At 39.8% G+C, this 19,830-nt stretch overlaps 4 protein-coding genes across 4 annotated transcripts; all 4 read left to right on the forward strand.

Annotated features, from left to right (window-relative positions):
* The first annotated feature begins 1,986 nt into the window (after nt 1-1,986).
* LOC138123155 (beta-hexosaminidase subunit alpha-like) lies at nt 1,987-6,403 on the forward strand. The gene is made up of 9 exons (XM_069037715.1): nt 1,987-2,243; nt 2,294-2,537; nt 2,580-2,689; nt 2,734-2,939; nt 2,990-3,319; nt 3,373-3,589; nt 3,637-5,684; nt 5,768-5,977; nt 6,026-6,403. Exons 1-7 carry the CDS (start codon nt 2,082-2,084, stop codon nt 3,991-3,993), a joined length of 1,626 nt encoding a protein of 541 aa, XP_068893816.1. The 5' UTR covers nt 1,987-2,081; the 3' UTR covers nt 3,994-5,684; nt 5,768-5,977; nt 6,026-6,403.
* Nucleotides 6,404-9,011: 2,608 nt separating this feature from the next.
* Nucleotides 9,012-12,280, forward strand: LOC138123159 (beta-hexosaminidase subunit alpha-like). The gene is made up of 8 exons (XM_069037719.1): nt 9,012-9,234; nt 10,228-10,489; nt 10,540-10,777; nt 10,820-10,929; nt 10,980-11,185; nt 11,236-11,559; nt 11,613-11,829; nt 11,883-12,280. Exons 2-8 carry the CDS (start codon nt 10,331-10,333, stop codon nt 12,237-12,239), a joined length of 1,611 nt encoding a protein of 536 aa, XP_068893820.1. The 5' UTR covers nt 9,012-9,234; nt 10,228-10,330; the 3' UTR covers nt 12,240-12,280.
* A 2,266-nt stretch (nt 12,281-14,546) lies between these two features.
* LOC138123175 (uncharacterized) lies at nt 14,547-15,249 on the forward strand. The gene is made up of 2 exons (XM_069037746.1): nt 14,547-14,866; nt 14,911-15,249. The coding sequence occupies exons 1-2, from the start codon at nt 14,603-14,605 to the stop codon at nt 15,184-15,186; spliced, it is 540 nt and encodes a 179-aa protein (XP_068893847.1). The 5' UTR covers nt 14,547-14,602; the 3' UTR covers nt 15,187-15,249.
* Nucleotides 15,250-16,994: 1,745 nt separating this feature from the next.
* Nucleotides 16,995-18,979, forward strand: LOC138123157 (beta-hexosaminidase subunit alpha-like). Its single transcript, XM_069037717.1, has 7 exons — nt 16,995-17,199; nt 17,250-17,493; nt 17,536-17,645; nt 17,690-17,895; nt 17,945-18,265; nt 18,313-18,529; nt 18,581-18,979. Exons 1-7 carry the CDS (start codon nt 17,038-17,040, stop codon nt 18,935-18,937), a joined length of 1,617 nt encoding a protein of 538 aa, XP_068893818.1. The 5' UTR covers nt 16,995-17,037; the 3' UTR covers nt 18,938-18,979.
* The last annotated feature ends 851 nt before the right edge of the window (nt 18,980-19,830 follow it).

Genomic DNA, 19,830 nt, shown 5'->3' on the forward strand with positions numbered 1-19,830 from the left:
TACCCGCAGCTTCGCCCGCAGATTTCAGAATGTTTTAAAATTATGTTTCTACTTTCATGTATTGCTATAAACGCAGTAATTTCAATATGAAGTTTGTCTTTTTACGAAGAATGTAAGATTCGAATAAGTGTAAATTCTAATATTCCAATAAAGTAAATTCAGGATGGATCGGATATTTCACTGTCAAATAATTTTATTTTTTGGCTATGTAATTCTTAAAATAGTGAGATGCAGGGAACCAACATAACGCGAATTTAGCATAGTAGGTAAATTCAGTATGGATTTGGTATTTCGTCCGAGTCTCAGTTTTCTGGCCGAGGCGTACCCGAGGCTTGAAAACAAACAAGGTCAAATAATTTTATTTTTTGGCTACATGGTTGTCTTGTAAATAGTGACATGCAGGGAACCAACATAATGCGAATTTACAAATGGTTGGCTTACTAGCTCTTTTTAGAAAATAACGCTTTCAAATAAATTACATCATATTTTATTATTTTTCTCGAATTTTTTCTGATGTAAGTGTCAACTTTTTTTACACATTCAAATGTAGAAAAAAAAGCTTTACAAGAATAGGCTAAGAAATGTATAGTCTACTATTTAAAAAAAAAGTTGACTGTCTTAACTTTGACATATGTCATCGTAGAGAAGATTTGACAACATCATCTATTGTAGTTTCACAAGCGATTTACAAATATATATGGTTTGCTATACTTTTTTCTTAAAACAAAAAAGATGTAGGGCCGCGAATACCAAACTGGATCACCCGGTATAAACAAAAAGATCAATACGATAAGAAACTAACACAATGATCACTTACCAATTCATGAAAATACGCCCACATAACACTTTTATTTTTAGTTGTAACCTTATTTAGATCCTCCTATTGTTTGATTGTCTCGTTTGAATTCAGATACCTGCCTTTTGATTTTTCCGGTATTAAGCTAATTGAAGCTTGTTCTGCTTCATTTAAGACATCTTCCGGTAAAATACAATCATTCAAACACATTTTGCGAAATTGCTACTTTTATAAACAACCAAATGCAACTATGACATCTGAACATATGATGCAAACGCGATTTCCAACTCGAAAAAACTTTTTTTGTGCTTAATAGGCTTAAAAATGATAATAGGGGTTGCTTTTTGTGGGTGTCAAGCGGCGAACGTGACGATATACTCAGAGGATGAAATAGGGGTGAAGCGGCGAGGGTATTTCCAACTCGAAAAAACTGTCTTTTTTTCTTAACAGGGTTGAAAATGGTAGTAGGGGTTGGTTTTTGTAAAATTGAAGTAGACAGTAATTTTCTTCTTGTTTTGAAGATCAAGTGTACAAAATTTCATCAAGATCGGAGCAAAACTGTAGATTTGCATGCAAAATATACAAACAGACGTTCAGTTTTATATATATATAGATTTCGTGTAATTGAAAATTGTAATTGATAAATAAATCGTGACAAATACTTAAATGACCTTGCATTTGACTCGGCCGAGCCGCCTGTGGACTATTCCTAGGACTTGAAGTACTTCTACTCCGCTCAAAAAAAAGCCACTTTAGCCAGTTTCTCTGGAGATACACAAAGGCGCGATTTTCGACCGCTTGAAGATAAGAACCTTAAGATAAAGTAGTGTTTGTGACGTTCGAGTACAGTGGCGATATCCGAAATTAGTACAAATGAACTAAAGTGACAAGTGACAAACAATGAAGCACAGGAATGGAGTATTTTGTTCTATTAAATTGACCAATGGGTGATTCAAAGTTCACTTGATGATCGGTTATTCTGTTTGTTGCCACTTTCTCACGTTTCAATTTACTTTTCAATATTTCCAGAACTTCACAATTTGTTTGTTTTCCACTTTGATTAATTGTTATTGCATTAAAATAGAAATAATACGATTTTTTCCAATAACTTCTCAAACCTCTAGGGATTATCTTAGTTGATTATATCGATTTAAAAAAAAACAATTTGAATTGAAAACACAGCAAATCTCGTATCTCGAGATCGATTTCCGAAACTCGGTCACTATAAATAATGACAGACGAATGGTGGACACAAACTGATTCCGTCCATCAATAAGAGCGCACGATGTTCAAGCTATTTGTATTGTTCGGGTCAATTCTGGCGTGCTGCTACGCTGCGCAAAACCCTCCCGTCAAACCGTCGAAGGGTGGAGTATGGCCCAAGCCCCAATACCAAGAAACGTCCGAGAATTACCTTGTTCTTCTATCCCGCACCTTCAGCTTCAAGGTAAAACAAATCTGTAAAATTGTCAGTAGAATTGGTAGCGGAAATTGTAGGGTCCCGCCAACATCGGCTGTCCCGACTTCCTCAATGACGCCTTCGCCAGATACTGGACGATTATCGCCACTTCGTCGTCTTTAGAGCAGCGAGGGCAGCTCTCCGAAGTGGGAAGACAACCCCAGCAGAAGTTCTGGGAGGATGATGACAACTTCGTGGGCTACTTGGACAGTCTGAACGTCGAACTGATCGGAGAGTGTGCCAACGAAGCCGTTCGACCAAACCTTGGAGATGACGAAAGCTGTGAGTTGGGCCGAAAGTGAGAATTTACTGATCGCATTGTAGATACTCTCACGATTAGCAGCGAAGGGTCGACTCTCTCGGCGTCTACGATCTGGGGGGTGCTTCGTGGCCTGGAGACTTTCTCCCAGTTGATCTACGTGGAAGGAGAATTGGTAAGTACCGCTTGGAGAATGGCGAGAATCTAAATCTCTTGTAGCTCGTTGTCAATGCCACCATCATTACCGACTTCCCGAGATTCCCCCATCGAGGACTTCTCCTGGACACTTCGAGGCATTTCCAGCCCGTCTACATCATGTTGCAGAATCTGGACGCCATGGTTTACAACAAACTCAACGTTCTGCACTGGGTTATCGTCGACGATCCCAGTTTTCCGTACAAGAGTCGCACCTACCCCGAGTTAAGGTGAGTAGAAAAGTGCGATCGAGATTCTCTCCGCAGTGTGTCAATTGCAGCGAAAAAGGCGCTTACCATCCCGTCTCTAAAGTGTACGAACAGAGTGACGTGAGTAAAATCATCGAGTACGCTCGTGTCCGAGGGATTCGAGTGATTCCAGATTTCAACACTCCCGGTCACGGTGGTTTCACCAGTTGTTGGGGGTTGTCCCACCCCGAGCTGCTGACACCTTGTTACTCCAACGACCAACCCAACGGTCAACTGGGGCCTATGGACCCCACCAGAAACTCAACTTACATCTTATTGGCCAATCTCTTCAAGGAGGTTGTCGATGTTTTCCCTGATTCATACATTAATCTAGGTGGCGATGCAGTCGACTTTTCTTGCTGGTAGGTTGTCCTGTTCGTTATTATACTCGTAATTTAATGGTAATTCTCCACAGGAAAAGCAATCCTGACGTCAACGCTTTCATGAGCGAGAACGATATCTCGTCGTACGAGCAACTCGACAGCTACTTCTTCCAAAGAAAAATCAGCCTCCTTGACTCGCTTAGTTCAAAATACATCATCCAGGAAGAGGCGTTTCTGCACGGTGCGACTTTGCCCAAGTCTACCGTGATCCAAGTGAGGAAGATCGGTGGTCTTAACACTCTCGCCGCGGTAGGTTTCTTCTTTCCCCACGACAAAAAAAAACTGTTCTCTTTTAGGTGACCAAAGCTGGCATGTTCGGAATCTACTCCGGCTGTTGGTACTTGAGCGACCTGTCCACTGGCAGCGATTGGGAAAAGTTCTATAAGTGCGAAGCTCTGAACTTCTCTGGCACAGACGAACAGAAGAAACTAGTTTTGGGTGGCGAGGCTTTGATGTGGGGTGAGTTTGTCAACGAGTACAGTATCATGCCCAGAGTGTGGCCGAGGGCTAGTGCCGTTGCTGAGAAACTGTGGTCAGCTGAAGACGTTAACGACATTGAAGCGGCCAAACCGAGATTGCAGGAGCAAGCTTGCAGGATGAACCGTAGAGGAATCGCGGCTCAACCTCCCAACGGTTCCGGAGTTTGTCTCTAAATTAACGTGTCAGCATGTGCAAATAAAATCTGCTTGAAAACAATTTATGGTCGTATTTTTAATTTTTTGAAGTGTTTATCACAAAAGACTTGAGGCGACAGACGCGTTACCAGTGAAAGTCAAAGACATTTTTCCTAGTCGAGTTTTATAAATTCTTCAGGATTGCTACTGATGCGAGTACAATGGTACAATATCTGAAGATGCGTTTAACGTTTGACTCTTGGGAGTGCAAAAATGTCGAGATCTTACAAAATCCTAATTTAAATAACAAATCCCGATTCTGATTCTTTTTTGATATTTGCAAATTTAATCTTCAGGTAGTTCAATAAATGGAGCCGAATTTTTTTTAGATTATTATTTTTGGAAGATTCTATCAAAGCATAGAGAAAAATAACAAAGAGAAAAGTTAAAAGTACAAGTACCAAGTGAGCATTGAATCTATCTTGGAGATTCTTCTATAAACTGTCCGACGGTTCGTCTGAAATTTTGTCTTTTGCTGCCACGCCTGTCTATTCCAAAATTAATTTCAGTGGTCCCATTAAATTCCCATCAAGATTAATGGGACAAAAAACCAAAATGTAACAAATTGTTTCAGTACTCCCTTGACGCTACCATGTATCACTTCGTTCTATCCCTGGTGGTCATCTTCTTTTTCAGCAGTCAAGTGTGTTGCATTCAGCAAAATTGTTATTGGCGTGAATACACCGGGTCAATTCCGAAAGATGCGATTCCGGCTGGTAAGGACATCAACGGCCAAAGCATTTACGTCGGTCAAGCTTACGTCAAGAATGAGGGCTTGATAGTGGCCCCGATTTACCAAGGAGAAAAAGAAGTTACTGCCGCGATCAAAGGAGCCAGGAAGATAGAAAGCAACATTAAGATGAGTCTTCAGTGACAGTTCCTGGTAGGTTTTTAGAAATATTTGGACAGATTCTGTGCGGTCCCGCTTATAATTTCCAATGGATCGTCTTGGACTCGAAGAATCTGCAGGCACTTGAGCGGCAAACACGGAGTTCTCGGAGGAGACGAAGGCGGACTGAGCTGCATCCACATTGGACGCATCAGTTACCGAGGGGAAACGAAGATCGGAAGACTCACCGCTTACAAGAAAGAGGATGCGAAACTGTTCTTCCGCGACAGAGGGGCGGAGAAATGGATCGACTCCTACGAAGTGTTGCACTTTGTTGATAATGTAATTCATCCCAAAAAATAAATGGTTTGCGTTGTAAAAAGTGTCTCAAGATTTGTTGCCAACCATGTAAAGCAATAAGCACTAGAAAGTAACGAACTAAGACACTGTGATTTTTCAAACAAATTATTTTTATTTAAAAAAAATTACTCGAGATCTGGATCTCTTGCAGAGAGTGTATGTGTTTGTCTCTAAAAAACCCTTCCTTCATTTTTACTTCATGTTAATTCAACTTCCATGTTCCATAACGAAATACATGAATTAATGAATGAATCAATTTTTTGCAAAAGTTATTGTGAACGAAATATTGGTAAATAACAAGCTTCAAAACAAGAGATTATTTGCATCTGCAACTTTTAAAAATAAATGGAGGACAAAGTGAAGCGATTACGATAAAAACTGTAGCGTAGAAGTTTCCGTTTAAGTAAAAATTCGTCAATAACACGCCGAGAAATTGCTAACACAACAAACAACACCTTCCTTTTAGTAACTCGCTTGAGAAGTAAGTGTTCAGTACCAAACAAAATGTCAAACCCTTCGCTTCACTTGTTTTTACTCTTCCTCATTCCCTTGACTTCTTGTCAGGACAACGCCGCCCATTATTATTGGCGGGAATACACCGGAATTATCCCACGAGATGCAGTAGCGGGAGGTGCAAACATCAACAGCAAACAAGTCTACATAGGACAAGCTTACGTGAGGAACCACGGTTTGATACCCGGCCAGATCAACGCCGGTGTGAAAGAAATGTGGGTTCCGATCAGCGGGGTGCAAAAAATCGACCGATATATAAAAGTAAGTTGAAAGTTAAGATCGTGTCCGACGCTATATAATTGTGTTTAGATTCTTTGCAGCAAGAACAATTTCGCGTGGGTGGCGACCAACTCGACCGATCTGCATTTGGATTTGCTGGACAGGCAGATGGTAATCGGAGGGCACGAAGATGATCGCGGAATCATCGCCGTGGGACGGATCAGCTACGAGGGGGGCACACAAATTGGAAAAATCGACGCGTTCACCGTAGGGAACGCGCACTTTCGGTGGGTCAACGCCAACAAAAATGAAGGAGATGTTACTTCCTACGACGTACTGGTGTACCAAAAGTGGTTGTTATAAGGGCACGGTGCGCAATACCTATGTTGGATTTGTTTAAAAAAAATAATAATGATAGGGTATGCAACATCTATGTTGTGTTTATTTTTTAAATAAAAATTAATTCACGTTTGCACAATTTTTAACTAATCTATAATAAATGGATGTTTACTGGACAGAAGTCTACAATAGTGAGCAGGCAGAAGATTCCTGTAAGTTGCCCGAGGTCGTTACTGACCTTGTAATTCACGTGATTCACAAAAATTGTTATTCCATACTAATTTATTTACATACATAATTTATTATTACTAGAGGTCGCCCAGCGGTCGAAATTCGACCGTTATTCATTAAATTTGTAAGTTTGAAGTTTGTTTTAATCAAAGACTTTACTTCATAATCATTGTATTTAATTTTTCTTTTAAATTTTATTGTATTACGTCAGATGCGAGCGTGTACAAATACGTCATTATGCCCAATTTTACCTATTACCATATTTGAAAAATACGAACGATAGGAAAAATGAGGTATATCTTGGCTAAGCCATATTTAAAAAACAGTAACGCGTTTTTGACAATTGCTTGGGTTTTTTTCTTACTATACTGGCCAGGTTTGGCCAAAGCTACACAGTTATTTTGCCTATCTTTTCAAACAAATTATTTTTATTAAAAAAAATTACTCGAGATCGGCAAAGATCTTGCAGAGCTTTTTGGGGTTTCTTCAGAAAAATATTTGTACATATTTGTCTCTAAAAACCCTTCCTTCATTTTTACTTCATGTTCATTCTACCTCCATTTCCCATAACGAAATACATGAATTAATGAATGAATCAATTTTTTGCAAAAGTTATTGTGAACGAAATATTGATGAATAACAAGCTTCAAATCAAGAGATTATTCACACCTGCACCTGCAATGGAGGACAAAGTGAAGCGATTACGATAAAAACTGTAGTGTGGGTTTCCGTTTAAGTAAAAATTCGTCAATAACACTTCAAGAAATTTCTGACACAACAAACAACATCTCCCTTTTATTAACTCGCTTGAGAAGTAAGTGTTCAGTACTAAACAAAATGTCAAACCCTTCGCTTCACTTGTTTTTACTCTTGCTCGTTCCCTTGACTTCTTGTCAGGACAGCACCGCCGATTATTACTGGCGGGAATACACCGGAGTTATCCCACGAGATGCAATAGCGGGAGGTGCAAACATCAATGGCGAACAAATCTACATAGGACAAGCTTACGTGAAGAACTCCGGTTTTATACCCGCCCAGATCAACGCCGGTGTGAAAGAAGTGTACGTTCCAATCAGCGGGGTGCAAAAAATCGACGAACGTATCAAAGTAAGTTGAAAGTAAATATTGTATCCGACGCTAAATGTGTTTAGATTCTTTGCAGCGTGAACAATTTCGCGTGGATTCCAACCAACTCGACCAGTCTGCATTTGGAATTGCTGGAGAGGCAGGTGGTAATCGGAGGGCACGAAGATGATCACGGAATCAGCGTCGTGGGACGGATCAGCTACGAGGGGGGCACACAAATTGGAAAAATCGACGCGTTCACCGTGGGGGACGCGCACTTTCGGTGGGTCGACTCCAACAAAAATGAAGGAGATGTTACTTCGTTCGACGTCCTAGTGTACCAAAAGTGGTAGTAATAAAAATTCATTAACATTTGCACAATTTTTAAGTAACCTAAAATAAATGAATAGTGAGCGGGCAGATAATTCCTGTGAGGTCCTGTTGTACAAGAAGAAATAAAAAAGCGTAAGAAGACTTGGTGTTTTCTCGTGTTTTCCTTTGGAGATAATGTAACAATATAGAATGATACTTTTTTTCGAATTCTGTTTATAATAGTATATTATGATACAAGTTTATAAGGAAGCCTTTAAAGCACGCGCGACGAGTTTAAGAGCACGACGCGTAGCGGAGTGCTTTTAACGTCGCAAGTGCTTTAAAGGCCCTTATAAACGTGTATCATACGCTATTTTTTATTATACCTGGACTACAATCTGAAAATTATAATAAAGAAAGTAAATTGAAATACCTTTTTCGAAGTAATCTGTGTCATTAATCGTTGATATAGAAATGATCAATTGTTGTTGTTTCGTTGCTATCATAAATTTTCTATAAATGTTTATTTATCATTGTTCAAAATGTAGGTGAATTTGTTGTTACCTAAGCAACCTTTAAAGCTCGGCGTGCTTGAATCGCCTGTTTTCGCACGCTCAGGCGTGCTTAAAACGGCCATTCTGATGCAGGTATAATAAAAAACATGTTTTAGCTCATGTTTTAAATATAGAAAATGAATTTTGCACTTTGCTGATCACAGGTTACTAGCGAAAAATAAATTCTTCGATAACGATAAGAAAATGTTTTGGATGATCGCCGCGACGATTTTTGATTGTAAGAACTTTTTGCAAAATCAAAAAATATGTATGTAATTATGTTATTAATATAGATATTTAATTTTAGAAAAAAAAATTGATCCTGATATTTTTTTTTTTTTTTGTTTGACACTGTCAGAATTTGAGAATTTTCTCCTGTGTGAACGGATTTTGATAAATGTCACAACTTGTCAAAACGAAACGTCAAGCTAATTTTAAAGATTTTAAGCGATTTGGAGCCTTTAAGGGGCTCGTCGAACAAAAAAACGTTTCGTTCAATTCTTTGGCACTCGTGGGCCCTTAAAACACTCGTTTCACTCGCGTTTTAAAATGGCCCACTAGTGCCAAAAAACGCCCAATTTACAAACGAACTCATTAAATAAACTACTATTATCTTGTAGATCAGGTCAGATATGGGTAGCCCCCCAACAACGAGAGCTCCGAAAGATAAAATAAAAAAGATCTTTTATTATCAAGATCACAAATTTCGTTGTAGGAATAGTGATCCCGATTTACCAAGGAGAAAAAGACATAACTGCCGCGATCAAAGGAGTCAGGAAGATAGAAAGACACATTAAGGTAAGCCACTCTCTAGCGACATTCTTTGGTAAATTTTTATAAATATTCAATTCAAAATATCAAAATCCGTTCACACAGGAGAAAATTCTCAAATTCTGACAGTGTCGGACAAAAAAAAATTAATCGTGATATTATTTTATCCTCTGGATCAGGCCAACAACGAGAGCTCCAAACGATAAAATAAGAAAAACATTTTATTATCAAGATCACATATTTCGTCCTAGGTAATTGAAAGCGCGTTTTTAACAAAGATTGACAAAAGATAATTTAATTATTAAATATTTCGTCTAATTGATCATTTTTATTTTTTGTGCTCTCAATATCATTTTACTAGGTAGAAATCAATAAAGAACACTTTACTCATTAGTTATTGGCAACGCAGTAACAAATTTTAATCGATTTATTTTCGCAATTAACGATTATGATACAGTTGGTTAAATTGTGAAACAAAAGTCCACGTGAAATATATATCAATGGAAAGGAAGTCCCTCGTTGATGTGTTGTCTGCAGTGTTGAGGCTTGAAGTTGACGAAATGTTCTCTTGATTCAGGCCGCTAAAAATCCTCTTTGAAGTTTGAATTTTGTTTTGAATCAGGAACAAAAATAAAATATATTTTAAAATTTAAGCAGTTATTACCTTTTCCAAAAAAAAAATGCCAACATAATATTTTCCTTCAAAGTTTTCAAACTTCGAAATTAGTACAAATTAACTAGAGTGACAAGTGACAAACAATGAAGCACAGGAATGGAGTATTTTGTTCCATTAAATTGACCAATGGGTGATTAAAAGTTCACTTGATGATCGGTTATTCTGTTTGTTGCCACTTTCTCACGTTTCAGTTTACTTTTCAATATTTCTAAAACTTTCCGTGTGATTATTTGTTAAAATTTCACAAATTGTTTTTTTCCACTTTGATTAATTGTTATTACATAAAAATAGAAATTATCTTAGTTGATTATCGATTAAAAAAACAATTTTAATTAAAAACACAGCAAATCTCCAATCTCAAGATCGATTTCCGAAACTCGGCCACTATAAATAATAACAGTCGAATGGTGGACACAAACTGAGTCAGTCCATCAACAATAGCACACGATGTTAAAGCTATTTGTAGTGTTCGGGTCAATTCTGGCGTGCTGCTACGCTGCAGAGCCTGCCATCAAACCGACGAAGGGTGAAGTATGGCCCAAGCCCCAAGAGCAAGAAACGTCCGAGAACTACCTCGTCCTCCAACCCCACACCTTCAGCTTCAAGGTAAAACAAATCTGTCGAATTGTCAGTAGAATTGGTAGCGGAAATTGTAGGGCCCCGCCGACATCGGCTGTCCCAACTTCCTCAATGACGCTTTCACCAGATACTGGACGATCATCGCCACTTTGCCGTCTCAGCAAGGGCAGCTCTCCGAAGTGAGAGGACGGCCCCAGAAGAAGTTCTGGGAGGCTGACGACAACTTCGTAGGCTACTTGGACAGTCTCAAAGTCGAACTGATTGGAGCGTGTGCCAGCGAAGCCGTCCGACCGGACCTTGGAGATGACGAAAATTGTGAGTTGGGCCGAAAGTGAGAGTTTAATGATCGCCTTTCAGACTCTCTCACGATTAGCAACGAAGGGTCCACTCTCTCGGCGTCTACGATCTGGGGGGTACTTCGAGGCCTGGAGACTTTTTCCCAGTTGGTCTACTTGGAAGGAGAATCGGTAAGTACGAGTACTACTTAGAGAATGGCGAGAATCTTAATCTCTTGTAGCTCGTTGTCAATGCCACCATTATCACCGACTTCCCGAGATTCCCCCATCGAGGACTTCTCCTGGACACTTCGAGGCATTTCCAGCCCGTCTATATCATCTTGCAAAATCTGGACGCCATGGCTTACAACAAATTCAACGTTCTGCATTGGCATCTCGTCGACGACCCCAGTTTTCCGTACGTGAGTCGCACCTATCCCGAGTTAAGGTGAGCAGAAAAGCGCAATCGAGACTCCCTCTGAAGTGTGACATTTGCAGCGAAAAAGGCGCTTACCATCCCGTCTCTAAAGTGTACGAACAAAGTGACGTGAGTAAAATCATCGAGTACGCTCGTGTCCGAGGGATTCGAGTGATTCCGGAGTTCAACATGCCCAGTCACACCGAATCTTGGGGGTTGTCCCACCCCGAGCTGCTGACAGCTTGTTACTTCAATGACCAACCCTGGCATGCAATGGGGCCCTTGGACCCCACCAAAAACACCACTTACACCTTCTTGAACAATCTCCTCACGGAGGTCGTCGATGTTTTCCCCGATTCACACATCCACATAGGTGGCGATGATTTCAGCAGCTATTTTTGCTGGTAAGTTGTCCTGTTCGTTATCATACCCGTAGTTTAATGGTAATTCTTCACAGGAAGAGGAATCCTGACGTCAAAGCTTTCATGAGTGATAACAATATCTCGTCGTACGAACAACTCGCGAATTACTTCTTTCAAAATGTGATCAGCCTCCTCGACTCGCTCAACTCAAAATACCTTGTCTGGGAAGAGGTGTTCCTCAACGGTGTAACTTTGCCCAACAATACCACAATCCACGTGAGGGCGGACGGTGGTTTTGACACTCTCGCCGCGGTAAGTTCCTTCTTTCCCCACGAACGACAAAAAAATGAACTTTTGACATTTAGGTGACCAAAGCTGGCAAGTTCGGAGTCTACTCCGGTTGTTGGTACTTGGACGAACTGTCCACTGGCTCCGACTGGCAGAAATTCTATGAATGCGAACTTCTAGACTTCGATGGTACAGACGAACATAAAAAGCTAGTTTTAGGTGGAGCGGCTTGCATGTGGGGCGAAACGGTTAACGAGTACAGTATCATGCCAAGAGTGTGGCCGAGGGCTAGTGCCGTTGCTGAGAAACTGTGGTCCGCTCAAGACGTCAACGATAGTGAAGCGGCCAGACCGAGATTGGAGGAGCACGGTTGCAGGATAAACCGCAGAGGAATCGCGTCTCAACCTCCCAACGGTCCCGGAGTTTGTCTCTAAATTAACCTGTCAACAAAAGCAAATAAAATCTGCTTGAACAACTTGGGTGTTTTTTTAAGCATATATCACAAAACCGAATTTAATAATAATTGTGTGCTTGACGTGAAAGGCGCGTTAAAAAAAATCACAGATATTTGTTTAGCAGTGTTGATGTCATTACATTACTCTCGTCATTCTCATTTTCGTCCTAACCTCACTTTTTTCGCCAGTCGAGGTTCATGGATTCCTCAGGATTAGGTACTAATGGCGCGAGTATACTGGTACAGTCTCTGAAGATGCGATCGTGGGGGCCAAATCCCTCAGCCATGTTTACGTCGGTGAAGCTTACGTCAAGAATGAGAGCTTAATTAGGGTGATTAAATATTCTTACGTGAGTTTTGTGTGTAACTTTGAAAACCAAAAACGAACAAAATCCGAGTAGGTTGCCATCCATATTAAAAGCAAAAAGCACTGAGAATAAGTCTATCTAAACTCTATCAATCTTTACTTTTTTATGTAATCTAGTAATGGACTTGATTTTAGTTGAATCTGTTTCGTGTGTGTTTCACAAATATTAAACAAAGATTTTTCAAATAAATTATGTATTTTCATATACGAGTATAATACAATAGGTAAGTGATCTATTTTTGAAGTGAAACTTTTTATGGGAGGGGTTTGAAATTCTGATCGGCAACCTTTTTTTGTGACGAAAAGTGGTGGGGGTAAACACTGTCTCGCACAACGTTTGCGCCAATATTTCCATCTCACTTAATTTGGAGTCTAATTATGTAAATTAATCTGTTTGACACGATACAAACATCCCTTAAAATTGTGTATACTTCTGTCTTTGTCACACTCACGGCATTTATCGATAATGTCCTCTCTTTTAATTAAAAATGAACAATGAGTTACGCTTTTCGATATTGTTTAGTGTTATCGTTAAAATATACAATTTTGTTGTAAATATGCTTAAGTCAGGCGCAGAAAGAACAAGAGCGTGGCGTGAGAGAAAACGTACGAGTAAAGTGATAGTTCAGAATGTGAAAAAAACGGTGTAAATAATAAAGACAATGAACCAGCCACTAGCACCTCAGCTCAGCCACCTCCTCTTCATCTATCAGTGATAATTTACAATATTCTGATTTTCCTGTAATATAAAAGTTTCACTTCTATCGTGCGTCTGTACGACACACTCTCTTTTTTTTCCAACAAAATTTGTCATTTAAGACATGAGTAGCTTTTGCAACGAATGTCTTAAATGACAAATTTTGCAGAAAAAATTAGACCACGAATTGTATTCGACTTGACAATCCACCGAGAAAATTTTTATCGAGTTGACCTAATAAATTTGACGATTCATTTTGACAGAAATTTTTTCACTATACTTACCTAAATCAATTTGATTGGTCCACATTTGAAAAATGCTGCAATTTGATTGGTTAAAAATTTTCGAGTTGGATTGTCATATACCGGGACATTTTTTTAACATTGAACATAGCTCATATTTATTCCCTATGTTCACTTTTAAAAAACACAGGTCACACAAAGAAAATAAGTACTTGACAGTTTAACAAAATGGTCAAGTTATTTGAAGAAGAAATACACATAATGCAGTTATTCTATGCCAATCAGAGCATTATAAATGTGCGTGACATTTCCAATGCAACAAACACACATGATAGACCAATTCCATCAATCCGAACAATTTTTAACATTATTTAAAAATCTCTGGTGTTTGGTATAGTTGGTTGCATAGCAACTCACAATGCACTGATCTGTGTTTTTTAAAATTGAACATAGGGAATAAGTATGGACTATGTTCAGAGTTAAAAAAATGTCCCGATATAATACCCACAATAAATGGTCAAATTTTTTCCAACAAAATTTGTCATTTAAGACATGAGTAACTTTTGCAACAAAAATTATATTTTTGGAGGGGACATCAAACAATTTTTTTTTAATTTCATTTCACCTGTATCAAAGTATTAATTTTTAATTAAACGGGTTAACCGAAGCACCTTGTTTCATTTCGGGTATCGGCTTTGGAGTATCACTGGATCAGGGTACTCCCGTCTCAGCGTTGCCGGAGGATCCTGGCGCCCTTTTCTCCTCATCGTTTTGGGTCGAGTTAACTTTCACATTTGACCCCGCCCCAAGACTGAGCTACCGGCGACCATTGCCAGCAGCCCACCCAAAAGAAAAAAAATATCGTGGCAAGTTAAAAATAAATACAAAACAAAGTGAAGCGATTACGATAAAAACTGTACTGTTGGACCAATGGAGCAAAATTCTTCAATAACACCTCAATGAAATTTCTGACGCGACAACCAACATCTCTTTTATCAACTCAGAACTCACTTGTCAAGCATTCAGTACCAAACAAAATGTCAAACCCTCCGCTCCACTTGCTTTTACTCCTGCTCATTCCCTTGGCTTCTTGCACGGATGCCAATTATTACTGGCGCGAATACACCGGAAATATCCCTCCGGATGCATTAGTGGGAGGCGCAGACATCAACGGCGAAAACGTTTACATGGGACAAGCTTACGTGAAGAACTCCGGTTTGATACCTGTCCAGATCAAAGCCGGTGTGAAAGAAGTGTACGCTCCCATGAAAGGGGCGCAAAAAGTCGACCGATATATAAAAGTAAGTTGAAAATTAAGATCGTGTCCGATGCTAATTTTGTTTAGATTCTTTGCGGCGCGTTGGAAGATTTCGCGTGGGTGCCAACCAACGCGACCAATCTGCATTTGGAGTTGCTGAACAGGCAGGTGGTCACCGGAGGACACGAAGATGAGACTGGAAGAGTCGTCGTGGGCCGGATCGGCTTCGATGGGGGCACACAAATTGGGAAAATCAATACGTTCCCTGTGGGGAAGTCCTACTTTCGGTGGGTCGACGTCCACAAAAAGGAACGAGAAGTTACTACGTACGACGTCCTGGTGTACCAAAAGAGAAATGAATAATTGTATGGTTTGCAACATCCATATTGTATTTATTTTTGAAATAAAAATCCAACGTTTTCACTATTTTTAATCAATATTAAAAAATCGATGTTTACTGGACAGATGTCCACAATAGTGGGAGAGCAGTTGATTTCTACGAGGTCTCGGTGTATAAAAAGAAATAAAGAAAAAAAAACGTTTTTCGATTTTCGAATTCTGTTTACAAAACATGTTTATATCTCATGTTTTAAATATAGAAAATGGATTTGCTTATCACAGGTCACAGGGAAAAAAATAATTCGTAACGGTAAAGCTAATATAATTTTTTGGACAATTGGCGCCACACGACTTTTAATTGTTTGTACTTCCAAAAAAAAACTTAACAAAAAATGCTAAGAAAAGAAAAAACTTCATTGATCGTGAATTTTGTTTAATTCGGATTCTACGAGAGGTCTGTCATTAGAAGAGTTGTTATTAAAATGTCCACCACTGACAAAGCTTTCTTTATGCTCTACATGCTCTGCATGCTCAAACAGAGCACACTAAAAAAATAAAACTCCCCTACTACTCTGAGTTCACATTGTTTTTTGTTTCTATAGATAAAATAACTATTTGTGATGTTCAAATCCAACTCTATTAAAATAATAGTAGTTTATTTAACGAGTTCGTGTGTAAATTGGGCTCTTTATGGCATAAAGAGCCTAATTTACACGCGAACAAACCAGCGTTTTAAAGGCCCACGAGTGTCATAAAGAGTCCAATTTACACACGAACGAGTTGAATACAATGTTTTTTTGTTCGACAACCCCCTTAAAGGCTCCAAATCGCTTAAAATCTTTAAAATTAGCTTGACGTTTCGTTTTGACAAGTTGTGACATTTATCAAAATCCGTTCACACAGGAGAAAATTTCCAAATTCTGACAGTGTCGAACAAAAAAAAAATTAATCGTGATATTACATATTTTATCCTCTGGATCAGGCCATCTATGAGCAGCTCGTCAACAACGAGAGCTCCAAACGATAAAATAAGAAAAACATTTTATTATCAAGATCACATATTTCGTTGTAGGTAATTGAAAGTGCGTTTTCAACAAAGATTGACGAAAGATAATTTAATTATTAAATATTTCGCGTAATTGATCATTTTTATTTTTTGCGTACTTAAATATCATTTTACTAGTTAGAAATCAATAAAGAACACTTTACTCATTAGTCATTAGCAACTGCAGTAACAAATTTTAATCGATTTATTTTCGCAATTAATGATTATGGTACGGTTGGTTAAATTGTGAAACAAAAATCCACGTGAAATATCAATGTTGAGAAGTCCCTCGTTGATGTGTTGTCCGCAGTGTTGACGCTTGAAGTTGACGAAATGTTCTCTTTAATCAGGGCGCTACAAATCCTCTTTGAAGTTTGAATTTTGTTTTGAATCAGTAACAAAAATAATAGCTATTTATAATCGAGTGTGGGAAGTTACATTTTTGCAGCGTGAAGTTTAATTTGAAACACGACGCGCAGCGGAGTGTTTCATAAACTGAGCGTTGCAAAATGTTTCACACACAATTTAAAATGTTAAAAACAATTACTACTTTTCGAATTTTAATGGAACGCACCCAAGAATTGTCAAATGTAAGGTAGAACCGACAGATGGTACTGCTATTTTGATTTCTTTAAAGTCACTAGATTAATTGTTATTACATAGAAATAGAAATTATCTTAGTTGATTATCGATTAAAAAAAAACAATTTTAATTGAAAACACAGCAAATCTCCAATCTCGAGATCGATTTCCGAAACTCGGCCCCTATAAATACTCGTAATAACAGTCGAATGGTGGACACAAACTGAGCCAGTCCATCAATAAGAGCACATGATGTTCAAGCTATTTATAGTTGTGGGGTCATTTCTGGCGTGCTGCGCTGCGCTAGACCCTCCTGTCAAACCGTCAAAGGGTGAAGTATGGCCCAAGCCGCAACAGCAAGAAACATCCGAGAATTACTTTGTTATTCTATCCCGCACCTTCAGCTTCAAGGTAAAAGAAATCTGTCGAATTGTCAGTAGAATGGTTAGCGGAAATTGTAGGGTCCCGACGACATCGGCTGTCCCGACTTCCTCAATGACGCCTTCACCAGATACTGGACGATTATCGCCACTTCGTCGTCTCTGGAGCAGCGAGGGCAGCTCCCCGAAGTGGAAAGACAACCCCAGGAGAAATTCTGGGAGGCTGATGACAACTTCGTGGGCTACTTGGACAGTCTGAACGTCGAACTGATCGGCCAGTGTGCCAACGAAGCCGTCCTACCGGATCTTGGAGATAACGAAAACTGTGAGTTGGACCGAAAGTGAGAGTTTAATGATCGCCTTTCAGACACTCTCACGATTAGCAGCGAAGGGTCTACTCTCTCGGCGGCTACGATCTGGGGGGTGCTTCGTGGCCTGGAGACTTTTTCCCAGTTGGTCTACGTGGAAGGAGAATCGGTAAGTACCGCTTGGAGAATGGCGAGAATCTAAATCTCTTGTAGTTCGTTGTCAATGCCACCATCATTACCGACTTCCCGAAATTCCCCCATCGAGGAATTCTCCTGGACACTGCAAGGCATTTCCTGCCCGTCTACATTATCTTGCAGAATCTGGACGCTATGGCTTACAACAAATTCAACGTTCTACACTGGCATCTCACCGACGATCAGAGTTTTCCGTACAAGAGTCGCACCTACCCCGAGTTGAGGTGAGTAGAAGAGCGCAATCGAGACTCCCCTGCATTGTGACATTTGCAGCGAAAAAGGCGCCTACCACCCCGTCTCCAAAGTGTACGAACGGAGTGACGTGAGTAAAATCATCGAGTACGCTCGTGTCCGAGGGATTCGAGTGATTCCGGAGTTTGACACTCCCGGTCACACCAGTTCTTGGGGGGTGTCCCACCCCGAGCTGCTTACACCTTGTTACTCCGACGACCAACCCAACGGTCAACTGGGAGCCCTAGACCCCACCAAAAACTCTACTTACGCCTTCTTGACCAATCTCTTCAAGGAGGTCGTCGATGTTTTCCCCGATTCGTACATCCACATAGGTGGCGATACAGTCGACTTTTCTTGCTGGTAGGTCGTAATGTTCGTTATCACAGTTTCTGGGTAATTCTCCACAGGAAAAGCAATCCTGACGTCAACGCTTTCATGAGCGATAACGATATCTCGTCGTACGAGCAACTCGACGCCTACTTCTTCCAAAATATGTTGAGCCTCCTCGATACGCTTAACTCAAAATATATCGTTGAGTCAGAGGCGTTCCTCAATGGTGTGACTTTGCCCAACAATACCCCGGTCCTCGTGAGGAAGGTTGGTGGTCTTGACGCTCTCGCCGCGGTAGGTTTCTTGTTTCCCCACAAACGACAAAGAAAAACTTTTGGATTTTAGTTGACCAAAGCTGGCAAATCAGGAATTTACTCCGGCTGTTGGTACTTGGACGCCATCGCCACTGGCGGCGACTGGGAGAAATTCTATAACTGCGAACTTCTAGACTTCGATGGCACAGACGAACAGAAGAAACTAGTTTTGGGTGGAGAGACTTTGATGTGGGGCGAGTTTGTCAACGAGTACAATATCATGCCGAGAGTGTGGCCAAGGGCTAGTGCCGTTGCTGAGAAACTGTGGTCCGCTCAAGAGGTCAACGACATTGAAGCAACCAAATCGAGATTGGAGGAGCACACCTGCAGGATGATCCACAGAGGAATCGCGGCCCAACCCCCCAACGGTCCCGGAGTTTGTCTCTAAATTAACGTGTCAAAAAAGCAAATAAAATCGGCTTGAACAAGTCAGGTGTTTTTTTTTTTTTTTTTAAGCGTTTATCGCAAAAGGCTTGAGGAGACAGACGCGTTATAGTTTGTCGAGCGAGAAATTGGTTGACATAAAAATCACTAAATTTTACGCAAAGAAATTAGTACCTAGCGCCCGTAAAATTTGAAATATATCGTTCAAGCAGTAACATTTTTTTTGCCCTGAAATTGTGCTCTAATTGTCTAATTCCTCTCATTAATGTATTCTAGTGCATTTTGTAGTGTTGGGTTACAAGCCTACAATTTAAAATCTCCCAGTTTCTCGCTGAACGAAGTATACCAGTGAAAATCAAAGAAATTCGTTCGTCATGGTTGATGTCATCATATTACGCTCCGATGTTTCGTCCAAATCTCTCTTTTTTCGCTAGTCGAGTTTTATCGATTCTTCAGAATTGCTACTGGTACAACGGTAGAATCTCTGAAGATGCGATCATGGGGGGCAAATTTCTCGCCAGAAACGTTTACATCGGTCAAGCTTACGTTAAGAATGAGAAGTTAACTATGGTGATGAAAAAATCAAATATTTCACTTTTGGGAGTGCAAGAATGTAGAGATCTTACAAAATTCTAACTTAAGTAGATGCAAGTATTCAGACCGAACATGAGCCGCGTTTGATCAGTTAGAGAGTTAGACAATAACAAATTTCGATTCTGATTCTTCTTTGATTTTTGTAAATTTAATCTTTAGGTAGATCAATAAATGGGGGCGAAATTTCAGTGGTCCCATTAAATTCCCATCGGGATTAACGGAAGAAAAAACTAAAATGTAACAAATCGCTTCAGTACTCCTTTGACGCTACTATGTATCACTTCGTTCTATCTCTGGTGGTCA

The sequence above is a fragment of the Tenebrio molitor genome, chromosome 2, assembly GCF_963966145.1.
Source record: "Tenebrio molitor chromosome 2, icTenMoli1.1, whole genome shotgun sequence".
Taxonomy (NCBI): Eukaryota; Metazoa; Arthropoda; class Insecta; order Coleoptera; family Tenebrionidae; genus Tenebrio; species Tenebrio molitor.